Below are 25883 nucleotides of genomic sequence, written 5' to 3'. Positions count from 1 at the left end.
ATAGCTTGTCATTGATTGTCATTTTTATATTATCTAAATAATGTAAGAGGTATATTTTTTAACTATATTTCTGATCTTGTAAACTTTATTTTATTCAAACATAATAATAAAAGAGTACTTAAAAAAAATTAGATTGAAAAATAAATAATATATTAATTATAATTATTAAATATATATTACAATAATTTTAATAAATTGATCAGATTAATTATGTAATATATAAAATAATATATTAAATTTAGTTATGCACTGCTTCCCAATAAATTCGCATGTTACATTTTTCACAATTTTAATTTTTAAAAAAAATAATATATTTCCAAAATAATATAAGTTTATAAATTATTTTTTTAATATATTACGGTTTTTATCATTTTTAAATATGTTACATGCGAAATTTATAGAAAAAATAATACATAACTTACATATGGACATCATCCTTATGTAACAATTAAAAAAAAATTATATATGGAAAAAATCCGTATGTAATAATTTAATAAAAAATTAATAACTTATATACGAAAATATCCGTGTAATAATTTTTATTACTTTTTATTTAATTTTAAAATCAGTTATATACAAAAAAATTCCGTATGTAACAGTTTTGTTTTTAATTAAAATTATAAATAACTGACATACGGATTGAATTCATATGTAATGTTTCTCGTTTTTTAGCGTCAAAATTACATACGGATTTTATCCGTATGTAACGACTTTTTTCTTACATACGAATCTATATATAACGTTTATTTACATACGACATTTTATCCGTATATAAATATCCGTATGTAATGTCCACTTTACATATGGATTTTTATTCGTATGTAATAATCTGTATGTAATTTGAGTTTTTCTTTTATGAAATATGAATAAATCATGCAAAATTTCACCACAACAAGGATTAACTTATAAAAATTGCTCTATCTCACACTTTCTTTATGTAAAAATTTGTAATTTTAATTATACAAAACAAAAAAAAATAACGAAAAAATTATAAATTTAAATGAACATACAGTGACTATATATATATATAGTTGACTTATGGGGTGAAGGTGGAAAAAACTATGTTGACCAGACATGGCATAAGTGTTGAAAGTTCAGGTTTTACGTTGTTGTTTATGATAATAAAAATCAAATTACAGATAGGATAAAGTTTGTTTTAGCTTCCTGTTTTCTAGTATGAGCAGTTAGTTGTTTTTGCCTATCAATGTGCAAGTCTCTTTTGGTTAATCCGTTTACGATGTTATATCATTGAATAAAACAAATCTTTTCTTGTTTCAATTTCCTCTAGGTATATATATCCAATCAATTATAGCTTTTAGTGTATACACTAATTAATCAACATCTTCAGCATTGGGAGAGTGCTATAAAATCGAAGTCATTGCCTCACCTTTTTCAAAAATGCAAACAACATGGCATTGTCATCATCACCATCCCTCTCCAAACTCTCTCTTCTGCTGTTCTTCTTCCTGTCACTTTCTTCTTCTTATGCTACTTTTGACCCCTCTCATCACCCTGCCTACCTGCCACAATCACATGCAGAAAGGCTCATAAGAAGCCTTAACGTATTTCCAAAGGACTCAGTTAACATTACAAAAGGTGACCATGGTGGTTTTGTCCCTGGTATGATCGTGGAGAAGAAGTTCTCGTTTCTTGGTGATTCTGGGCCATCTGTTGAAGACCTTGGTCACCATGCAGGCTATTATTCACTGCCTCATTCCAAAGCTGCCAGGTAAAAATATACCAGTTCTCTGGAATGACAAAGTGTTAAGACCATGAGATTTAAAGTAACTGAGTACATGCCATTTGATGAGTCAAAGGGCTTTAGAAAAAACTCTTTTTCTTCACAATGATTCATTAAGATCGAGCTTCCTTTTTTGTTCCCGATAAATTTAAAGTCAAACGATTGTGACCAGAAAAAATCTACACAAGATTGACATATTTCTAGAGTAGTTGACCACCTTTAAGGAATATCATGTAGTAAGTACAATATTTATACACTATCAGTTTGTCATCCAACCAGTGGTGTATGATTTTTATGATATTTATTGTAAAAATTACCAAACTATATAATATTATGTAAAAGCTTTTATCATATGTTAGTTAATACAAAAGCTGTTGAATTTATCAGTGAATTTGGAAAATAATTCTAAATTTAATAACCAATGTGCTTCCATTCTTGGCTTTGAGTTGGGTTAATTAATTAATTCACTTAAATTTTGTCTTTCTAATATGAATTGCTATGCATCAACTTTGTATGACATGCAGGATGTTCTACTTTTTCTTTGAATCACGGAACAGTAAGGATGATCCTGTTGTCATATGGTTGACTGGTGGACCAGGGTGTGGAAGTGAATTAGCTTTGTTTTACGAAAATGGTCCTTTTCATATTACCAATAACTTGTCTCTTACATGGAATCATTATGGCTGGGATCAGGTCACTTTATTCAATTTTCATGTTTCCTTTATGGAAAGTGTTATAAACTTACACCAAACTTTTTTTCTTATTTGTATCAACAAGTTGTTTTTTCTCATTTTGCAGGCATCAAATATTATATTTGTTGACCAACCCACTGGGACAGGTTTTAGTTACTCTTCTGATGACAGTGACATTCGCCACGATGAAACCGGTGTTAGCATTGATTTATATGATTTCTTGCAGGTGAGAATTAAGTATATAAAAGTCCCTTGTTTCATCATGTATCCTAATACAAGATAACAATATCCTGTTCTGTATGAATAATATCTGCTAATTAATTTTACTGTAATTGCAGGAGTTTTTCAAGACGCATCTTGATTTCGTTAAGAATGACTTCTACATCTTTGGTGAATCATATGCTGGACACTATGTTCCTGCACTTGCATCCCGGGTTAACCAAGGAAATAAACAAAATCAAGGACTTCATATAAACCTTAAGGTCTTACACAATTTCTTATATATATGACTGGGAAAGGTTAATGAATGAAATCACACTATTAATTATGTTGTTGCTTTTGCTTTCATTGATTCATTCGACACAACAAAGGGTTTTGCAATCGGTAATGGGTTAACCAATCCTGCAATTCAATTCCAAGCATACCCAGATTTTGCATTAGACAACAGAATAATTACAAAGGCTCAGTACGACAATGTCACCATGTTAATCCCACACTGTGAACAAGCCATTAAAACTTGCGGTACAAGTTTCCCATTTGTCACTTGCATCCCTTTCTACCATGGTGTTTCCCGTTGTGATGTTGTCTGTGTATGATTTTTCAGAAGCTCAAGGTGGAAATAGTTGCATCAGAGCAGTAGATATTTGTGAAAACATTTTCGACCGTATCCTGGACTTTATCGACAACATTAATGTAAGTAATAATGAAAGAACAATACCTAGTTAACTGTTTTACTTATCTCATTCTGCTGATACACAAACTGCAGTACTATGACATCAGAAAGAAATGTGAGGGGGATTTGTGCTACAACTTCACACAAGTGGAGACGTTGTTAAACATGCAGAAGGTGAAGAGTGCTTTGGGTGTGATGGATGACTTGAAGTATGAGTTATGCAGTTTAGAAGTTCGTGTGGCTATGATGCAAGACTGGATGAGAAACCTGGAAGTGGTTATTCCTTCTCTTCTTGAGGATGGAATCAAGTTGCTTGTGTATGTTGGTGAAGAAGATCTCATATGCAATTGGCTTGGTGATTCTTCTTGACATATTTGGGAGCAAATTGTTTTCTTGTTGAAGAAGATATATGTTTACGTTAGTTTGAGTTCTTGATGTGTTCTTGTATGGCAGGGAATTCAAGGTGGGTACAAGCCATGGAGTGGTCAGGCCAAAAGGCCTTTGGGATATCTCCTACAGGGAAATTTGTGGTTGATGGTGCCGAAGCAGGTTCTCTTAATAGCTATGGACCTCTAACTTTTCTCAAGGTACAGGGTTACATTTTGTAGGACTATTCTTTTCTTTTTTTCATTTCAGAGATTGATATGAGAATATCTTAACATTAGTTTTTTGTTTTCATCTCTTTTAATTGTGAACTATAGTTTCATGCATCCATCATTTAGCCTTGTTATGTGTAACAGGTGCATGGGGCAGGGCACATGGTCCCTATGGATCAACCAAAAGCTGCACTTCAGATGTTGACAAGCTGGACGGGAGGGAAACTGAATGCATCCTCTTCTCCAAGTTTTTCTCACCAGCTAAGATCAAGACCATTGATCATCTTCTTTATTCTCTTTCTTTATTGTACAATCACCAGTCAAATGCTCAGATCTTGACCATACTACCTGCAAGAAAATTTTGCTATAAAGGATCCTACCAAAGCTGATAACAGTGTCTGAAATAATTAATACACTCACTTCAAAACCAAAAAGAACATTGTTAAAGTTTACCATATTGTATGGATAGAAACAAAAAAGAGAAGAGAGAAATTAATGGATGTAATAAAATAAATGGTATGAGAAGAAATATATAGTGAAATAAAAAAGAGAAGAAATGAAATGAGAAGCTGTTTACAGAATAATAAATAACCCAAGCCAAAACCAAACATCCTCTGACATGTTCTGTGTTCACAATTACTTCGTATACCACTATTCATGGATAATATTTGGAGATTGAAATTGTTTTTCTCTGAACCTTTCTCAAGTCCCTGATCTTCATACTCTGTGTTACTATTTGAACAATGTTCGCCATTTTGTATTTACTTTATACAAGAAAATGTCAATTCTAGAAGAAACAATTAAAAACATTCAGCATTTTTCCAGCTGATGTGGGATTCAATCCTTTGTGACGTTGTAAATTAGCAAGAGGGTATGTTAACACCACACACAACAATATATACACTTTACATACCAATAAATTAATATTTTAATCTTATTTTATTTATTTTTTAATTTAAAATATTATTATATTATTATAATGGTTTCTCAAGTGTATGTTATTTACTTTTTGAATGTTAAAGAAATATTTTTCCTTAGAAAAATGATCGAAAACTAAAACAGAACAATGTTATATTTGAATAAAAAATTTAGGTATTTGTAATAAATATAAGTAAAATGGATTAAGTTATTTTATAACTTAAAATAATATATATGGATATATTATGTTTTAAAGGATTTAAATGAGATTTTGACGTGGTTAAAGTTTAGTATAAAGTTTTTTTTTTTTCTTCTGAATAACGTGTTTGTTAAAGTAACAAATCATATAACATAAGATTAAGGATGACAAAATAGTCACATCATTATTTAGGTGAGATGAGTTAATTTTTTGAACTCGTTATCTTGTATTGGTTCGATTCGTCTAACTCGTCAACTCAACAGGCCACTGGCGGGATGGGGCGGGCTGATGCTTTTTTATTTTTAGCACTTTCAAAGAGAAATCTCATGTTTTTGAAATAAATATTGGTGGTGATCAATGTTTTATATAGAACTTTATTTACATTAATTTATTTATACATTATTTGATTCATTAAAGTATTGTTGATATTTATTTTATTTTATTATATATTAAACATCCTTTCATTATAATTAAAATTGAATTTAATTGTTTTTTCTTATATTTTTATTTTCCAAAAATTAATATCAATGATTAAATAGATATAAAAAGAATTATAAAAAATTAAATTAAATTAAAAAGTAACATACCAATCCGTAAATTCGCTAACCCTTCTTAGGACATGACAAGTTACTATTTTGAGACTGCATAGCGTATCAACCTGCCTTATCCCACTTTTGATAGACCAATAGAATCACCCCAACAAATGGCTTCCTGCATCCCATCATTCTCAGAAAAGAACATTTTACACCTTTTAAAAATACTTATGGATTACTCTTTATGGAATATTTCCAGAACATACTTTCCGTAATACATTTTATGAATTCCAAATTTATTATTATAGAAATTAAAAAAATATGTTTTGGAAAGAATATTCTAGAATTATTTTTTGCCTTCCAGAAACACACTTTACTTATTGAACTCCTATTTTAAAATCACGTTTTCTTACGAACCTTTATTTTAGAATCATCCAAAATTACCAAGAATAATTCTGATATTTCAAAAAAATTACCCGTGCAGGAAGAAAAATGTAGGAATCAGACTAAAATAAACTAGAGTAGCCCGTTTTGCCAGTCCTACACCTTTTCAGACGAACTGGACCAGTAAATGCACCATGGGTTTTTTGTTTTATGGCTGCTTCTTCCTGCACCTCCATACCTTCTTGTGTCACCCCCATAAATTTTTCTTATTCCAAAAATACCCTTTTCAATATTCCGGATTACATAATCTGGAAGTCTTTTTCTAGATTCAGAATTAGCTTCCGGATTATGTAATCTGGAAGTCTTTTGTGATTAGATTCTGGATTACACAATCCGGAAGTCTTTTCTATACATAAGATTAGCTTCCGGATTATGTAATCCAGAAGTTTTTTTTCAAATGTGTTATTAGCTTCTGGATTACATAATCCGGAAGTCTTTTCTAAATATGAAATTGACTTCCGGATTATGTAATCCGGATAAATTCCGGATTACATAATCCATAGGCTTATTATTTCAAATTCAAGGGGGTGAAAGAAAAAGGATAAAATGGTATTTTCATATTTAGTATGGGGTGGCACAAGAAGGTATGGAGGTGTAGGAAGAAAGAGTCTTGTTTTATTTATCAGCAATGCCATGGACTTTTTGTGCGTCATCATTCTACCTAGGCTTCTTCTTCCTGCACCCCTAGGTTTTTCTTCCTGCACCCCACAATTTTCTAGATGCTGAAACTGGCCTTGATCTTTTATTTGAAAAAGGACATTGTGATATCTGGAAATCGGGATTTGGGAGTGTGCTATGGATTCATCAATTCGGAATCGAATCATTTTTTTTTTCGGATGAGGGAGTGTTTCAGAAACAAATTTTGATAAATTATTGATTTTTGGATTGCTGAATCCAGAAGCCTAATTCTGTTACGGATTGGTAGATCTGGAATGCTTTTATTTATTTATTTATGGATTTCTGAATCCAGAATGCATATTTCTATTACGGATTGGTGGATCTGGAATGCTTTTTTTGAATGATGGATTTTTGAATGTGAAATGCATATTTTGAATTACAGATTGGTGGATCCGAAGTTTTACTGGAAGTGTGAATCCAAATTTTTTCTAGATTCCATAATCCATAATGAAAAAAAATAAATACAGTTCAAGTGCATTTTAGGATTTTTAAAAAATAATAGGGACAGTTTGGTCTTTGCATAACATTGTGGGGGTGGTCAAATAACGGCTCGATGGCGGTTGATCTAATAAACCCAACAAATACTCGTTAGGATAGGCTCTGATACCATGTTAAGAAGTGGACTTTAAGCCTAACTCAACCTCATAAAACTGGCTCAATGAGGTGAGGTTTGCACCCACTTATATACTATGAAATGCTCTAATATCTAGTCGACGTGAGATTTCCAACCATTTAAATTTCAAAATATCCATATGGTAAAGAAATTAATATGTAAAATAAATTTCTCAATAATAATACAAGTTTACAAACAAAATTTGAACAACATAATTCTATAAACAATTTGTTCATAGTACGATGAAATTGAGCTTTATTAATTACGCCCCCAAATAATTTTGAGTACCTTCCTTATTCCTATTTTAAGATGTTTTTATAATGGAATGATGCATTAATTACTTTTTTTCGAAAATACAGTAATTAATTGACCTGTTTTTACTATGAAACATTCATAAATATTTAAATTAATAGCATAAAGTTTCTCTGAAAATGTAATATTCACCGATATCAAAGCGTCATTCAACCTTTTTAACTTTAAATATAATAAAGTAATTTTAGAAGAACAATAGGTATTACTTAACAATTTATTGTTTTCTGTTGTTTTTTCAAAGATATGAATAAAGTTGAAATGATTTTATAAATAGGGATAGAGGCACAAATTTTTGTCCCGAAAATAATGAAAAAAAAAATTACTGAATTAAAAAATTTGAAATGATTTAAGAGGTGGAAAAGATTAGAAGGAAAGTGGAAAAGAAAAAGATGAGAAGAAGTAGCAAAAGAAAATAATTGAAGAGAAATTATAATATATAAAATATACTTATCTTACCAAATTGGTTTTTATAAAGTGAAATTAACCTTAAATTTTCATAATAGATATGAATGAAACCTCATGAGTTTGAAGAGTGGCGCAAACATCAAACCTTGGCTGATCCGAAGGTGAAGTTCTACTCCTCTTGGGTGTCTCTGTCTGCTACCATATAGTTCCAATTCAAAGACTCTGACTTCAGCTTTCAGCTTTCACGTTTCGCGGTTCTCTCTCTCATCTCAATCTCCTTTTTTGTTATTCTTTTCCCCTCACTTTACTTCATAGTTTCTTTTTAAACATGATAAATATTTTGAATTGGATAAAAACCACTTAAAATAGTGGAATTAATTTCTTCAATGATTTCAACAAACTAGGGTTTTGATTAGGGAAAAATCCTGTAAAAATCTGTTCGGAGTTAAATTTTTGTCACTACCATACTGTGACCTTTTTCCTCTCTTTACCTTGCCAGTGATTTAGGCGCATGACCTTAGGTGGAGATAGGTCTTCTAGATTCGTTTTTCGTATTAAGGATTTTTCTTTGAAGACTGTGATCTTATGGAGCCTGACAGGTATACATTCCTTCTTAATTAGTTATCTATCTGTTGAAAACAAAATTAAAATTGTGTATTTCCTCGCGAATACTAATATAATGTATCTCTGAACCTTGACAGTAAAATTAGTATATGTAATGTGTGCGTCGGCTGTTTTTGTTGTTGTTGGTATTGCCAATTCTATTTTGTGTGCAGTAATGGATCATTAGTTATGATATCTTGACCTGCTTGTTTTTCTTCAACTTGTCATTTAAAACTAAATTATAATGATCATGGAACTATGGATGTCTTTTCTAATTAAATGCTTTGTGAGATGTGTGATAGCGATTATTGATTGAAAGATTAACATAGTTGGCCTTTTCTGAATACTTAGTTGTTTCTGTTCTGCTTCTTTCATTTGAATGGATTGTGAAGATTTGACTTCCTCTTGTTATGCTGGCTTGTAAGTTTGCAATGAATTGGTAGAATTTGTATCGATTGACCACATTAGATTAGCTTCCTTACCTTTAGTCTCGCACCCCCATCTTGTTATTAAGTCGATAATTCAATACATCATACAGTTGTCAGCACAATTAAGACATCACTTTTTTCTGTTTAGGGAAAAACATATACTGTGATATCTAGCTTTACAATGTTGTACAGTAACTTTTACATGCAGAACATATAATGGTTGTTGGTAAAGACAATTGAATGATTCTTCTTTAGGATTTGTTGCATATTATAAATACTTGTTTCATAATGTTCAATATCGCTTTACCAGGTTAAATTCCCCAACAACTTTTGAGATGCCATTGGAGGTTTTGGGCCACGAGTTGCAGTTTTCTCAGGTATTATACTGTTTTTAAAGCACGTGTTTGGAGGGTGCTTCAAGGAGGGTGTTCTTTTCTGCAATGGGCCCATTGAACTTTAGTTTTGTTAGCTTACTGTACCTTTCTCCTTTTAGAAAATTCTAGGCTCTGTTAGTGTTAAGCAGTGAAAGATATGGCTCACAATGAGCAAGTAATTTGGCTAAGATGAGGTCAGTGCATCAAGGCCACTCAATATGCACTAGAGACTTTAACACTGTTTTATTTGTAAGTATTCCCGAAGTATTTGGGAAGAAAAAACCTCCAGTTAGATTTAGGGCATAAGCAGTAGAGATGAGATCTGCATTATAAATTTTTGAATTGATGACTGACTATTGTGCCATGTGCCTACAAATTATTATATGTTGTTGACTGAGATCTTCTCTTACTGTTCAGCTTATAGAGTGTAGACATTAACTTGACAATGACTTGTTGAAATTGATAATTTTTTATACTTGTAATGTTTTCTGATTTTTGTTCCTTTTACGTATGTTTCTATGAAATCTCTGACAATTCAATCATTTCTTTTATAGGATCCCAATTCCAAGCACTTGGGGACTACAGTTTGGGATGCATCACTTGTGTTTGCTAAGTTTCTTGTAAGTTATGTGTGCATCTCACATTTCTGGAATGCCCTTTTAACCTTTTCATAATGAAAAAAACTGTTACATCCTAACTGTATTTTTATGTAACTTTTGAAATTAGCCAATTCATTCGATATTCTTTAGATTCTCAATTATTAAAGCATAGATGATGCGTGCCTTGTAATTTGCTATGTACATGAAAAATTAGCTGTCCAGACCTGACAGATAAGCCTTGGACTTGAACTTATTCTTGAAACTGTGCATGAATAAAATTTCCGTGAATGCATATAAATAACCTTTATTGCCATAGCTCTTTCCTTTAAAAATGTAAGAAGTTGGAAGAGGAAATTAAATGACATGAATGGAAATGAGTCACATTTTCTCTTTGTTTGGGACATGATCTTAAGTTTACATGAGATCCTTTAACCATGAACTAGGTTATGAAGCTCTTTAAATATTTATTTTAGTTTCGATTACCTTGTAATAGAGTAATATTACTAAATTACCTTTATATTGTTTCAGGAACGGAATTGCAGACGAGGGAGATTTTCCCCAGCTAAACTTAAAGGAAAACGTGTAATTGAACTAGGAGCTGGCTGTGGTGTTTCTGGTTTTGGTGAGTTTTAAAATTGTTGTTTAAAATCAGTTCATTGAATCAATGTACTTACTTATATATTCTTGAAATTGGTCTATAAAGTTTACCCTACTTTCAGTACTTAGGTTGGGGGTTGATGCCTAGTCTGATATGCAGTTCCATTGCAGGCATGGCTTTGCTGGGGTGTGATGTTATAGTGACAGACCAAAAGGAGGTTTTGCCATTGTTGGAGAGAAATGTTGAGCGTAATATTTCAAGGGTCATGCAAAAGAATCCTGGTTTGATCTGATACTTTTGAACCATCCTCATTGCCATTTGCTTTATGTATTTATTTATTTGTTTTAAATTATTTATATTTATCTTTGAATTGTCTGGTTGTACCTATCTCTGGTTATTCTGTATGTGGATTTAAAAATAGCATTATTTGACTTGGAAATCAATTGCTTTTAGAGTCATTTGGTTCAATCAAGGTTGCTGAACTTCAGTGGGGAGACGAGAGTCACATTAAGGCTGTGGGTCCTCCATTTGACTACATTATTGGCACTGATGTTGTAAGTGTAGAACAGGCATTTCTGCAAGAAATGTGGAAGTGAATATCCCTTAACAGTTAACTCATTAACAATATATCAAATTAATTCCTAAAAATTACAAAAATGTGATTTTAATCCCTGAAATTTGTCAACATTGGTCATTCTAACCGTTAGTCAATTTAATCCGAGAAGTTTTAAAAATATAATTTTAAGTAATAAGTTGTTATTAGTTGTAATTTCAAAGATTAAATTGACTAATGCACTGGGAACTGTTTTTGGTATATTACTCACAAATTGATTGTCACTCTGTTTCTGTTTGTTTTGGTGTATTTCTTTTAAGGTTTATGTAGAGCATCTATTGGAACCTCTATTACAGACAATACTTGCTTTATCTGGACCTAGGACTACAATTATGGTACGTTATTCAACTCTTCTACTAAATTATGCACATATTTCTTATGATAAACTTGGATAATTATTTTGTTTCGGATTTGTTCATGAAGTTGGGCTCTGAGATCCGCTCTACAAGTGTCCATGAGAAGATGCTTCTGATGTGGAAAAGAAACTTCGAGGTGAAGACTGTCTCGAAGTCCAAGGTAAGCTATATGTTCTTATGAATTATGTTTTATCGCTACATGTATGTCTTAAATTAGCTATATTATTTTCAGTTGAAGTTAACAAATAGGTGAGTTTGGTTAACTACTTCTGAAGGCTTCACTTTGTGCAGATGGATGAGACATTTCAACATCCAAGTATTCAACTCTTCATTATGGGATTCAAACATTCAGCAGAGTGCACAGAGAACTCAGGTGAGGCAACTGTTGAAAAAGTTGATGCGGAAACTGCTGTGGAGGGTAAAAACAGTGAGGGAAATGTTGTAGAAGAAGGATCTGGTCTCGTTGAAGAAAATGTTGAGGATCACAATAAGCCAATCTCGCAAAATGCAAAGCTTAGTGACTGGGAAGCCAGAAGGTATGGAGCTATGGCTGCAAGGATTTTGCGAGATGTAAAAATATCCTGATTTTGAGAGTTGCTCTGAGAAATTTAGTCATAGTAAAAATATATGATAGTCATTGCATATGCTTGAAGTTTATGTTTGGTTCATTTTTTTTAAAAATTTGATCCCTCTATTTTAATTGTTAACTTTGGTTCATTTGTTTACTTGACGTTCAATGTTTAATGAAAATACTGACATCACACTGTAATAGAATTCATATGAAGTACTACATAGAATATAACACAAACTAGCATTTCAAAGTCCTAGTTTTTTTTGTCATATATTCAACAAGCCCAGTTTGTGGCACTTTTTGTATAAGTCCAAATCTTGATGGATATTAACCAAAATCTTTCCTATTTAATTTCTCAAGAGAAAAATAAACTTAAGAATAAGTTCATTGTGTTAGCTTTAACGTGAGAGAATCTTTGGGTAGATCCATACAAATTTGCTTTAACTATGATCTAATCAACATGAAAGTTCTTTTAATTAACTTTCTCAATGACACCTCATAGGAGACACTTTATGGTGGAGACGGTGTCCCCACCTAAACAGCTTTATGATGCAACGTAAGAGAGATATTTATCAGAGCTCTGTGATTTAATTGTTCTTTTGAACAAAATATGGTAATCAGAAAACATTTGTCTGGTAAGCTTTTGCTTTTGCAAAACTTCTGCTGACTGATTCCGTGGGTTTCGTATGGTAAGTGCTAGTATCCTTGCTTTTCTCCACAGCATCCAAAAGATAAAACATTAATTAATTAGTGTGCTAATAGGAGTACTTCAGATTATTTGGTAGTAAACTTTTGTATTATAAAGAGAGAGAAAAGGAACGAGGACAAAATACTGAGTGTTAAGTATAAATTTATTATGGTGTTATGACATCATTACAGGAAAATGATGTTTTGATAACCATAAAACCATTTATGGTTTTAAAAATACTGTGTTCATCAGAAAAAAGAAAGAAAAAGAAAACTTTATATCATCCTCCATATTTATGTGTGAAATGATTACAATCATTTTGAGAACCTGCTTTTAAAATATTGTAGTCATTAAAGAAAAAAAGTTAAAAGAGTACAGAACAGTATATGTTAAAACTGTGATTGTATAAATTTAGGAAAATGATACTGTTAGAATAATTAAATAATATAAAAAATATTAAAATAATAATATTAAAAGTTATAATATAGTTGAAAATGTATCATTATTCTTAAATTTATTAATTTTATTAGAGTGTGAAGATAACAATGCATTCAACTCTGTACTAGATTATGAAAACTAAGGCACAGTGACAGGCACAGTGACAGTGAATTTTATTTTTCAACGAACAATTAAAATAAAATAATTAACCAAGTATTAAACTAATGGCCCGTTATTACACGTTGATCAATTTGATATCAAATTAAGAATACATTATATTTATAAAGACTAAGTGAAGAATATATAAAAATAAGTGAACATGGACAAAAATCAAATCGGTAAAACTTCTATGTACGAGTCCAATAAATTATTCTAATTAATTTTTGTATAATTTTAGGGTTTGCTGAAGTGAGTGTAGTTTTGAAAAGAGGTGGTTTGAATAAACTGTGGAAAGAATAAGTAGTGAGAGAAGGGCAATTTGAATGAAGGAAACTGATTCTTGTGGCAGAAAACAAGTCATAAAAAGACAGATAGGTGATCATGAACTGCAGTGGTGAAGGAGGGTCATGTCATGAGATTAACGTGATAGACCACACAACAGATATATAACTGCTAACTTATCAATCAAGGCAAAGGAAGAAGAAGAAGAAGAAGGAGAAGGACCATGAAATTGCATGCTGTCAAGAGTGTCAACACCACCAAATCATTATCCCTTCCTTTGACTCCTTCTGTTTCTTAGCTATTGCTAGTCCTTTTTCTACCACTCCATTGGCCACCTGGTTCCAAAATTTCAAAGTAGGGAACCAATCTTCACCAACCTCATCAAACAAATGGAAATTTATGATCCATTGGTATAACTATAGTTTCATTGTTTAATCTGACACAAATTATGCAGCTAGCTAGTGAGAGAGAAAACAAAAGAAAGGTCAACGTTTTTATAATAATGGACTTGGAAACTAAAACCTAGCAGTTTTCAATTTGTTATCTGCATGAAGTGATTGATTAAGGACTCGTTACTGTTAAAGGAGCGTGCACGCACGTGCGGCTGAGTCTCTGCCACTGCCACCCTTGTCACGGGACTCAGAAAACAAAACTTCTACTAATCTTATTATTAACAATAAAAAAATGAAATGATTGATACTAATAATACAAAATTAGTTAAGATGTTGCATAATCTTGTCCTCACTCAATCGACCAGGATATTCTTGTCCATCGTATCTCAGTGTAGTTAGGACCTCTTTGACTTTTTCTCTCCTTCAACTTTCACAAACCCTCATTTTCATTTTCTTTTTCAGGGCACTTCACCCTTTCAATTTAAGATGTTGCTTTGTTTGAATGCAAGTTAACCTAATAATAATGCGAAGAGGGTTCCAGACACTACCAGAAGACACAAAATAAAAATAATATTCCTTTGTCACATCATACATCATAATCATATACCAACCAAACTTGGTGAACTAAAACCCTAGCCTACCTCGTGACTCCTATTACTTGTTTACTTCATTCTTCCAACTTCAACCCAAAATCATCAGGATTCAGAGGCAATACATCGTACGTCTTTGTTTGTTGCTTTTACTATGATTTCTCCTAAGAAATATGTGTATTTATGATAGTTGTAGAATGTATGTTTAACACATGTTAAATCATAATTCAGTGGTATACAAGACAAGATAAATAGAGAAAGTTTTAGTTTATACTATTCTATCGATCAGCACCAGTGTAGGAGGAGTTTTAAAATTAGGGCACGGGTACAATCAGTGCAAACAAAAGGTACAAAATTAATAAAAATGGATATCGTTGTCACACTTATGCCAGACGATTACAACCTACACAACGTTGAAAAAGGGGTAGCTTCATTTGCTGTTTTAGAGTCAATTTAGTACCATTTAAATTTTAATTTATGTGTACAAACTTTTAACATATATAATTTAATCTTACATAACTTTAAAATCCATTGACTTCAATGTATATGGATAAACTTCTCTCATATAATTGAGACCACAGTAACAAAATGATTGATATCGTGTTAAAATTTTCATATTTATATATTAGTGTTAAATCACGCTGTCTAAAAGACACAACATTCAACCTTTTATATATATATATATATATATATATATATATATATATATATATATATATATATATATATATATATATATATATATATATATATATATATATATATAACTTATAATAAGACCCTTTTTATCATATCAAAAGAAATAAGAAATTTATCTAGTAATTATAAATATATCAATATTTTACAAAAAAAAAATTCCCATTACTATCTTAATAACATAGAGTGGGCGTTAAGACAATAATAGTTTATTAATATGGATCTTTGAATCTAAAGTCTTATTAACTACCATTGTCAACACAGGTTGATCAACCTCCAAAATGTGAAAATGGATCGAATTTGACTAACTCGTTTTTGAAAGTAATTAATTTGGACGAAATGAAAAAAAAATAAAATAATTTTTCAAGAGAACTTCTCATAAAAATAACCACCGTAATATATAAGTTACACCAAATAATTGAAGCAAAAAACATGACACCTTTCACGTGGTGAATGATTAATTACTATTTGTATAAACAATTCATATGTTTGCCCATATAGTTTGTCGTGAGATGATGACCCATTAATATTCAAAAATTTCACTTGGAAAGAAGTAGACAAAGGAAGTCATTTTCTTTGGACGTCAAATTATAGTCCTCACTAATTAAACTTTTGTTAACGTGGAAAAGAAGAAAAAATGACCTAGGGTCTATATTGTAGCTAGCATGTGCGTGTAAACATGAATGAGTGTGTATACTACAACATTCTTTTGATTGGGCAACAACAACAAAAGTTCTCAAAGATGTAAAAAATTTCATGAACTTAATGTCTTTGTGGTTGATGAACAAATCTCTTATGTTTTGAGGTTGAAAAGCTAGAAGAAAATTGAGTATACGTAAAAGAAATGGATGGAATTGGGTGGGTGAAAATAAGATGGATTGACTTTATGATAAGGGTATGAACATATTTGGAAGGTAAAAAGTTTGATTTGTTGATATGAAGGCAATGATTGTGTGATAATTGATAGATAGAAGTCAACTAAAATTGGTACTGTAAGAAGCACTATGAAAAAGTAGTATGAATGAATGACTAAAATTAAGAACAAAATGCAGGCATTATATGCAGATAATAAGGTAATTACTAAAAGAGATAGGGAACTTCAGAGGCAGCATATATATCTTCCTAAATAATCCCTGTCTGCCAACGGAGATTATGATATTGCTTTATTAATTCATTTAATAATTCTACTTTATGGCACCCACTAGGACACTTTTCCTCGTCTACATTCAATGATTCAAGTAAAATCAATTCACAAAACACACACATATGCAACCTATATATAATATAGAAGTAGTATATATCCAATCTTCTATTAAAAATTCGAAGAAGTTTATTTTTGAATTTTTTTTATCAATAAAAAATAAATAAATGTGAAGTATGTTACAATCCTATTACATGAAAATATTATAATTTCTTTATAATTTAAAAAAAAAAATAGAACCAAAATCATACATCTTTCTAAATGACATAATTCTCATGTAAAGCATCACACATGTACCTTTCGTAGCCAAAAAAACACACAAAAGAATAAAGACAAAAGGTTAATCTGAATTTTTAGCCTACTTACTTAACTAACCCTAGTATAATAAAGAGATATATCAATCTTTACAAGAATTAAAACCACATGTGAAAACTCATGAAATTGATTAGCTTTTTATTGTTTTACATGTTAAATTGTATAAGGAAATTGATTTACCAAAAGTTTGAGACTTCCAGTTAAAGCATACAATATGTGTTAGCTTTTAGAAATCCCAAAGATCTATTTACAAACTTAAATAGTTAAGTTTCATTTCTTTTTAAGGATAAAGGCTTTACATGGAACTTCGCTTTCAAATTAGCTCTGTGAGAGTCATATCCCACTAAAAAATGCATTTCTTTATTAGTTATGATTTGTGAATTTTTAAATACTATGCTTTCATTAGACTATGTGGCAAACCTGTGCTATTTTGATGTTCTGTGGGAGCTCATATACATAAAAGGGTAGTGTTGTTCATCATGTTTTGGGTTTGGTTTATGAATTTAGGTTAAGAGCAGGTATACCTCTTAGCCTATGAAGACCTCTTAGCCTATGAAGATTAGTATTGTTAATGTAGTTATTCGTGAGATTTGAAAAGATAAGAATAAACACATTTTTAAAGGTGAAATGATTGATCATTCTGAAATTTTTCATTGATTTAATTAAAGGTATGGTCTTAAGTTACTTATAAGTTTACCTCTGCATACTTTTCTTATTCTGATTGGTGTCTTTATCCTTTGGTTTGTACGTATTAGATCAAGAGAGTTTGAAACTCTAGGCCTTTTGCTTTTTAGAAGGTTGAGATAAGATGTTAGGTTGTTTCTGAGGTGTCTTTATTTCAGAGTTTCTTGGCTTGTTTTTTATTTGCTCAAATAGGACATTTGTGGTAAGCTTTTGGAGGGAGATGTTGTATGTTTTTCTTTAATTTTGTAAAAGGGTTGAACCACCCATTAAGTGGTCCGTATTTATTTTTTTTTCTTACTGATAAAAAAATGAAAGTTTGTACTATCTCTTAGTAGTTTTTTTAATCATGTTACTCACATATGTGATTAATTTTAGAGGTTTGTGATTTTTTATAAAGGTTGAACACCTTTAAAATGTTTTTTTTTTATCGACAATGAATGAATTAAATTATTTGAAGTATTTGAATGATACTTTACACTTTTACAAGAAAAAACAATCATATTTTCTAAAAAAATATATTCTTCCTCTCAAACAAGGAATATATGTTTTATATAACTAAATCATAAACAACAGAATTACAAACATTAATCAAAACACCTGCACACTTCAAAAACATACTTAAGTGTTCCTTTAATTTTATTTATTTTTTTATAATAAAAAAAGGATAAGATTATCTCTTTACCCAAAATATTTCATTTCATGAAGAAGTATGATGGTACACAAATTAGATCTACAAAATACTTACTAATATTAATAACGTTAAAAAATCTCATAATTTTGGACAAAATAAGATTATTAATTATGTTTGTAATACTTTTACTGATAAACATTTCAAGTTTTAAAATATATACTGTAATGAGAGGTTCTTCCAAACACACAAATTCCTTTATATGAATTAAGCTAAGCAAAATGTATAATTAAATGATTAAAAATAATTAAACTGAAACCTAAATCAAAGTGTTTTATAGGCAAAAACTTGGACCAGGCAAGGATATACGTCAAGGAGGTCTAAATTAAAGTTAAAGGGTGAAAATATTAGTTTTACATAGCAAAGGAGTAACACAATATTTTTTTTATCAATAATAAATAAATTAAATTGGAAGGCAATATCTACATTGTAATAGACATATATTCATGACTTTTTTTTGTTGTCGATTATGTTTATTACCATTCAAGGGTGTGCTTATATTAATTTTGGAAAGAAATGTTTTTATTTTTTTATATATATGTAAAGTTGTATATAGGTAGAGACAACTAAATACTATGATATTTATATATTTATTAAATAGTAAACTATAAAATAATTAGAATTCATCGTTTAAGATGTATAAACTGATTTTTTATATTTCAAGACGGATTAAAACTTAATGTCGCTAGTTAAACAATAAATAATATTTATTTAATATGGTTTAAGTCCCAAATCATCGTTGAATTAAAAAATAAGTCACCTAAAAAAAATTAATATAAATTTTAGTCTTCATTATTACATGAAAGTATTTTTTTTAATAATTATTCTTTTATTCCTTCAATAATTGAATATTGAATCTTAATTTGAGCTCCAGAGGATTTTTTTCAGGTATTCCCACTCTGATCAAGGCTGAAGAAGACCTAGGAGAGAACGCAGACTAAATACATATAGGAGATGCACATTAGAAAATATTCGCACTATAGTGACGAGACCTTCCCGACCCGTACAAGAATAATTGGTGCCCATTGTGAGGTCAAGGAGGATTGAGAATACTTTATGGTAACTATAAGGAACACAACTAGCGGACAAAGAGCGACAATGGAAAACGACCATGTAGCCCTAGTTAGCCCTTCAGAACGAGATGGCCGAGATGAGGAGAACAAATGAGGAAGAGATCCAAGCCCTTAGGTGAGAGAATGAGGATATGAGAAAAAATTTAGCCAAGGAGTCCCAGGCCCACCACGAGAATGAATATGATCACGATATTCCATCCAAAGTGACCCTGATAACCTTCCCATCTACCATCACCTGACCCCTTGAGGCTACCAGCCAAAAAGTCGAGTATAGGTTGAACACTTCATGAATAGTGGGAGGATTCTGCCAACATCTATTCATTGACGAGATAATGGAAGCACAATTGCCTTCAAGTTGGAAAGGATTAAGTATAGACGATACAACAAAATGAGCGATCTTGACAAACACATCGATGTTTACATGACACAGATGAGCTTGTACACCACGAACGACGTCCTCATGTGCCAAGTTTTCACCACTTCCCTAGTTCAATCCATTTACTATTTTGACACACTGATAGCCAAGTTCGGAACAAAGTAAATTGGACAAACTGCATCACATATTGTCCCCATGGCCTTTCACTATGTTGGCAATGAATTTGATAGGACCTTTCCCACCCGAGAAAGGACTATGCAAGTTTTTATTGGTTGCAGTAGATTATTTCATGAAGTAGATTGAGGTTGAGTCCCTAACCACCATTTCAGCTAACAAAGTTAAGAATTTTGTAAGGAAAAACGTTATATGTCGATATAACATCTCCAACATCATCGTCACAAATCACAAATAACAGCCACCAGTTCACTGACCGAGGATTGATAAGTTTCTACGAAGGACTTGTCATTATGCATGTAACGAGTTTAGTTAGCACCCTAAACAAACGAACATGTGAAGTTTGCAAATAAGGTCATCCTTAATGAGCTTAAGAAGCAACTGGGCTTAGCAAGAGGAAGGTGGACTAAGGAGTTGTTGGAAGTTTTTGTGGGCATACCGGTGTACACCCCTGTCAGAGACCCAAGAAACATCGTACAACCTCAAATACAAAACGAACACCATGATCACAATGGAGGTCATAAAATCTTCATTAAGAAGACAACTCTTTGACTTGAGGTTGAATAGTGAAAGCTTAACAACCAATTTGGACTTATTCATTGAATTTTGAGACAATGCCTCAAAACATGTATGGTTAGGACAAGAAGATACAATTTCAAGGTTTGATCGAGAAATTTCCATCATGAAGACCTAGTGTGGAAGCTACTAGGAGGGGGCCTTTTGGATAAAAATTGAAGGGAAAATGGAGCTTATAGGCTGGAGGACCTATCCGGTAGACTAATACCGAGGACTTGGAATGCCACTCACCTAAAATTTTATTTGAGCTAGTATTGTCTTTATATTGCATGCTTCGAAGGTGCACTCTTTCCTCACTCAACCTTTTTTCTCTAAAGAGGATTTTAGCCGAGAAAGTTTTAACGACACACTTAATAAAATTTGTTTTCTAGGTATTATATCTAAGATGTTGTCAACATAAACTCATACAGAAATATTAAAATACATGTAAACAGGCCTAAGTACGGGAGTAATGAAAAAATAACATCATGATATAGACTCTCTCATTTTTATTTTTATTTTTTCAACAAAAAATGAATAAAATTAAAAGGAGCACTTTAGGATTGTTTCAACCCTTATACAAAACATAAAAGATAGATTATTAAAGTCAACAACTAATCCAGAGAATTGTATAAAAACTATCCTATTGTATTATTAAAACTTTCCAGCTTGGATTCTATAACATCCTTTCCTTTACAACCATTCAACTACGGTTGTGTAGAGTACCTTATCCTTGGTCCAACAAAAGTTCAATTCTACACCTGCCAGTTTTCAGACCAGATACCAGTAGCATAATATAGTGAGGTTTTGTCCCTTATGAGCCTTAGTCATAGGTTATGTTGCACCACACAACTGCTCTGCATCCAAAGGGATTGCTACCCTCACTTCACGTTTCTTGCCTGCAAACTAAGCATCCCCAGCAACAACATAATTTTATTCACCCACTTCAGTAAGAGCATTCATATGATCTTTTCTAAGGAATGTTATTCCATTTGGTTATATTTTTGCACCTTCCATGATTGCATAAATGTTGCCACTTACCTACATCAACAAAGACCTTCCCCAACAGATTACACTAGAACAAGAACGTGATGCACAACTAAAACATATATAATGTATTAATAAGCCATAAAATTGTAACTATAAACTCAGAAGAAAACCAGAATACTTATCTTAAGATAACTCATAAAGAAAAATACAACGAATAGAGATGGAATACCAATCAGATGAGTTAAGAATACATATTTAAGCATGGAATATATAGCTCTCATTTTGCCTATGTCCTGCCGCTCTCAAGCTATTAAGGATCCCTTATTCTGTTTGCAAAGCCAATCTCCTCGAAATATCAAAATATCAAACATTTTGCTCTGTTAGATCCTATCAAATGCTATATCACTCTTCAAAATAACAAAGACCTTCAATCCTTGTTTAGTCCTTTAAAACAACAAAGATATGCAAAGATATACCAGGCAAATTCTTCTTTTAACTAAATGAAAGGAGAACATAATTTGACATTGTAGAGCAATACTGATATCTCTAGGACTTGATATTGAAGAATTAGGCTATAACAAATTTATGATGAGCAGAAATATACTTAAACTTTCAATTAACTTGTTTGGTAGCCATATTGATCTATAAGATATGACATTGGATCCAATCAAAGTAAGAGAAATTGATACTTTTTACCTTATCTTTCATCCATGTCCACGATTGGACCTGTGCAAGGGTTAATATTTCCTCTGCATCAACCTTTGCTTGATTGAAAACTAACTTGTTTATGTGTTTCCAAATAAACCAAATGCTGGAAACCCACATAATTTTCCATAGAATATTACCCTCTTTGTTGAAGCTAAGATAGTGGAAATGATCAAAATGATTTAGAAAAGTGTTATGATTCACTAAACTTACCCCTATGCATTTATTACATGTGTTTTGGGATGTATTTGATATATTACAGGATATAAGTATGTGTGATGACTCTCCTCCTCTCTTCCATAGAGAACACAAAAAGAATCGCTCAATTGGACCCCCTATCAAGCATATTTTGCTTTATAGTTTATTCAATAATTCCCTCCAAACAAAAAATTGTGTCGAAGGCATGACCTATAAATTCAAAATTAAAACAAACATATCTATATTATTCCTTGTTTCACTATTAGCTAGTTTTGTGTGCATATTTCACATAAAAACAATTGTTATGTGTGTCTCTCTAGATCCATTTGTCCTCCCTTTCAAAGTTCAGTTGATATTGGGACAAATATTTCATGAATTCTGCAACCATAGATTTTTCCCACTCAAACCAATCCCTTCTCTATTTAAAAACCCATTTTCATCCCTCCCTAGTCCAACTCCCAAATTTGACAAGTAATTCATCTTTAAGCGTAGAGTTGTTATTAATTCTAGGGAACCTTACTTTCAGTTGATTATAGCCTGCCCACACATCTTCCCACATAATAATAATGGACCCAAACCCCGCTTGCCAACTAACATTTGAGTTAAACCAATTATTTCTTTGCTTTATGCCATAGATTTTACATAGGTTAGACGACCATCTAGAATAATGTTTAGTTTGGCTTGATGAAGCAACAATTAGATTCCTCCACAAACCGTACTTTGATTTGAGGACGTCCTTCCATATACCTGATTCTGAGGAACCCAACCTCCATTTCCATTTTTCCAAAAGGACCTAGTTAAATATATCTACTTGTCGATATCCTAAGCCACCTTCCTGTTTGGGTTTACAGATGTTCTCCTAACTGATCCATGCTATTTTCCTTCCTTCAACACCCTAACCCCACAAAAAAATTCTTTATAACTTCATAATATCTTTGCATACTCCAATTGGAACCTTGAAGAAAGACAAATAGTATAATGGGATGGCGTTGAAAACATATTTAACGAGACACACTCTTCACGCAAAGGATAAACTTTTAACTTTTAAAGTTTTACCCTTAGATGAGAATCGCTTAACATCTTGATGGATTTCCTCCTACAGGTAACCTTAGATAGATAAACATAAATGTTCATTAGGCTACAAGGAAGAATAACTGAGTATAGTTCAACTATGTTTCTCTCAACCCCTACAACGCCAATCTTGTTTTTGTGAAAATTAACTCTTAAACTCGAAGCTAATTCAAAACATATAAGAATGGATTTGATAGTCAAAATGTTTTGTAAGCTAGATTCACACATGAAGAGTGTGACATTAGCGAAGTGGAGAAGTTTCACATGTACCTCATTGGACCCGACTTTCAAACCTGAAAATAGATTCTTCCTAGCTACCTGATCAACTAATCCTAACAAGCCTTGAGCTACAATTAGGAACAAAAAAGGTGCAATCGGGTCTCCTTATCTAAGGTCTCTAGATGGATTGAATTCTTTTTGTTGGGCTACCATTTACCAAAACCGAAATAGATGAGGATTCTATGCATACTCTAATCCATTCAATCCACTTACGACAAAAACCAAGTTTATCCATCATATAGAAGAGGAAATCCCAACTTATGGAATCGTAGGCTTTCTCATAATCTAACTTTATAATCATCCCACTCCCTTTCTTTCTTTTTAGCTCATCCACCACTTCGTTCGCTACAAGAACGATATCTAAGATTCCTCTTTGTGATAGGAAAGTAGATTGTAATACGTCAATCCCTTTATCAATAACTTTCTTAACTCTAATGGATAGAACTTTAGACAAAGTCTTATAGATACAACCTACTAAGGGAATGGGTCTATATTTATCTAAAACTTGAGGGTTATCAGATTTTGGTATCAATGTGATGAAAGAAGCATTGTAACCCCTTGGAATTGAATCCTCATTATGAAAGGATTGTATTGCAGCAATAACATCCTTTTTAAGGTTCTTCCAATGTTTCTTAATAGAGCTAAAAGATAATCTATGAGGGGCAGGACTTTTTCCACTCCCACATTCCCAAATGGCATTCTTAATCTCTATCTCCTCAAAAACAGAAGTTAAGAATGTATTATCAGAGTCCAATAAGCTTTTAAAAACAACATTATCTAACCTGACATTGGGATCCTCCAAAACAGACATCTTCTTCAAAAAGAAATTTGTAATCGATTCCCTAACCAACTTCAATTATTCCACCCAAGAACCAAGACTATTTACCCCTTTGATCTCATTTTTCAATTTATTTGAGGCACGAAAATATTTAATGTTTGAATTGCCTTGTTTGAACCATAAGGATCTTAACTTTTGTTGTAATAGGGATTCATTTCTATGATTTATAACTTGTAATTGGCTCAGGAGATCTCTACGTTCCATAATTTTATCGTCCTCGAGAGAGCTCTCATCATCCAATTGATCTAGAGACTGCAATCTATTTATGAGATCAAACTTAAGTATATCCATATAACCAAACACCTCTTTATTCCAAACCTTCAAATCATTTTTTAACATCTTAAGTTTATCTTTTAGAACTTGTATTCTATTACCCTACACCAAATAATTTTCCCACTTGTTTTTATCAAAGTCAGCATAAGTCTTATCTTCATGCCATATTTCCAAAAAATTACACGATTTTGGTCCCAATCCACCTAATTTGATTTTAACACTAAGGCACAACCAAGCCAAAGTTACAGCCATTAGAAAGATATTAGAATTCTATCAATCCTACTTTTAATCTTGGCATTAGGTCTATAACATGTGAATTTTCTACCGCTACAAGAGATATCTACCGATTCAACACTTTCTATGAAATTATTGAACCCCTACATTTCTTTCTTATAACTTCCAGTGATATTAATACCCCTCCTTTCACCTTCCTTTCTAATGGCGTTAAAATCACTTAATATACACCAAGATTTACAATTTTCCGCTACTATCAAAGAAGCGAAAGAAACCTATTCTTTCACGGTAGTCAATGCTTCTTTCAAGGTGGTGGTTGATAGTAACTTTAAAATGAGAGACTACCACATCAGTTACACCTGATTCATACCTAAACCTTGTTAATGATAATTAATAATAATAGTAATAAGACATAGTCTCTCATTTTAATAAGAAATTAAATCTTAGTTATATAGTATAATTTCACTGGATATTTTTTTATTACATGTTTAAAAAACAAAACTATTTATTTGGTTGAAGAAGTCCCATATTAGAGTATCCATAGTTATGTGTGTTGGTGTAGGACGTAGGATGATGAATAATATGAAGCATCTGATGATGTAGGTAATGAATGTAGGGTAGAGTAGGGTGTTTAGGTCTCTATTCCTATAATGTGTCGCCAAGCAACGCGAGGTTCCCCAGTAGGAATGATACAATGTGGCAGCAAATATCTCAGACAATGGTTTTGCCTAATTTTTCACAATAATATTGCTCCTCACTACAATGAGTAGCTATGTATATGTATGAACATGATGTTTCGTCACTCAAAAAAAAAATGGT

At 31.7% G+C, this 25883-nt stretch overlaps 2 protein-coding genes across 2 annotated transcripts; both read left to right on the top strand.

The window, feature by feature from the left end:
- Nucleotides 1-1409: 1409 nt before the first annotated feature.
- Nucleotides 1410-4260, top strand: LOC137823588 (serine carboxypeptidase-like). Its single transcript, XM_068628793.1, has 9 exons — nucleotides 1410-1729; nucleotides 2266-2434; nucleotides 2540-2659; nucleotides 2772-2915; nucleotides 3024-3174; nucleotides 3257-3345; nucleotides 3419-3680; nucleotides 3779-3912; nucleotides 4066-4260. The coding sequence occupies exons 1-9, from the start codon at nucleotides 1410-1412 to the stop codon at nucleotides 4258-4260; spliced, it is 1584 nt and encodes a 527-aa protein (XP_068484894.1).
- A 3731-nt stretch (nucleotides 4261-7991) lies between these two features.
- LOC137820511 (uncharacterized) lies at nucleotides 7992-12301 on the top strand. Its single transcript, XM_068624639.1, has 10 exons — nucleotides 7992-8277; nucleotides 8523-8622; nucleotides 9365-9431; nucleotides 9983-10048; nucleotides 10556-10649; nucleotides 10796-10906; nucleotides 11079-11179; nucleotides 11499-11573; nucleotides 11662-11754; nucleotides 11886-12301. Exons 2-10 carry the CDS (start codon nucleotides 8609-8611, stop codon nucleotides 12177-12179), a joined length of 915 nt encoding a protein of 304 aa, XP_068480740.1. The 5' UTR covers nucleotides 7992-8277; nucleotides 8523-8608; the 3' UTR covers nucleotides 12180-12301.
- Nucleotides 12302-25883: the final 13582 nt, after the last annotated feature.

The sequence above is a fragment of the Phaseolus vulgaris genome, chromosome 11, assembly GCF_000499845.2.
Source record: "Phaseolus vulgaris cultivar G19833 chromosome 11, P. vulgaris v2.0, whole genome shotgun sequence".
Lineage (NCBI taxonomy): Eukaryota > Viridiplantae > Streptophyta > Magnoliopsida > Fabales > Fabaceae > Phaseolus > Phaseolus vulgaris.
The sequence above is the reverse complement of the archived record's forward strand: the minus strand, read 5'-3'. Positions and strand labels throughout refer to the sequence as shown.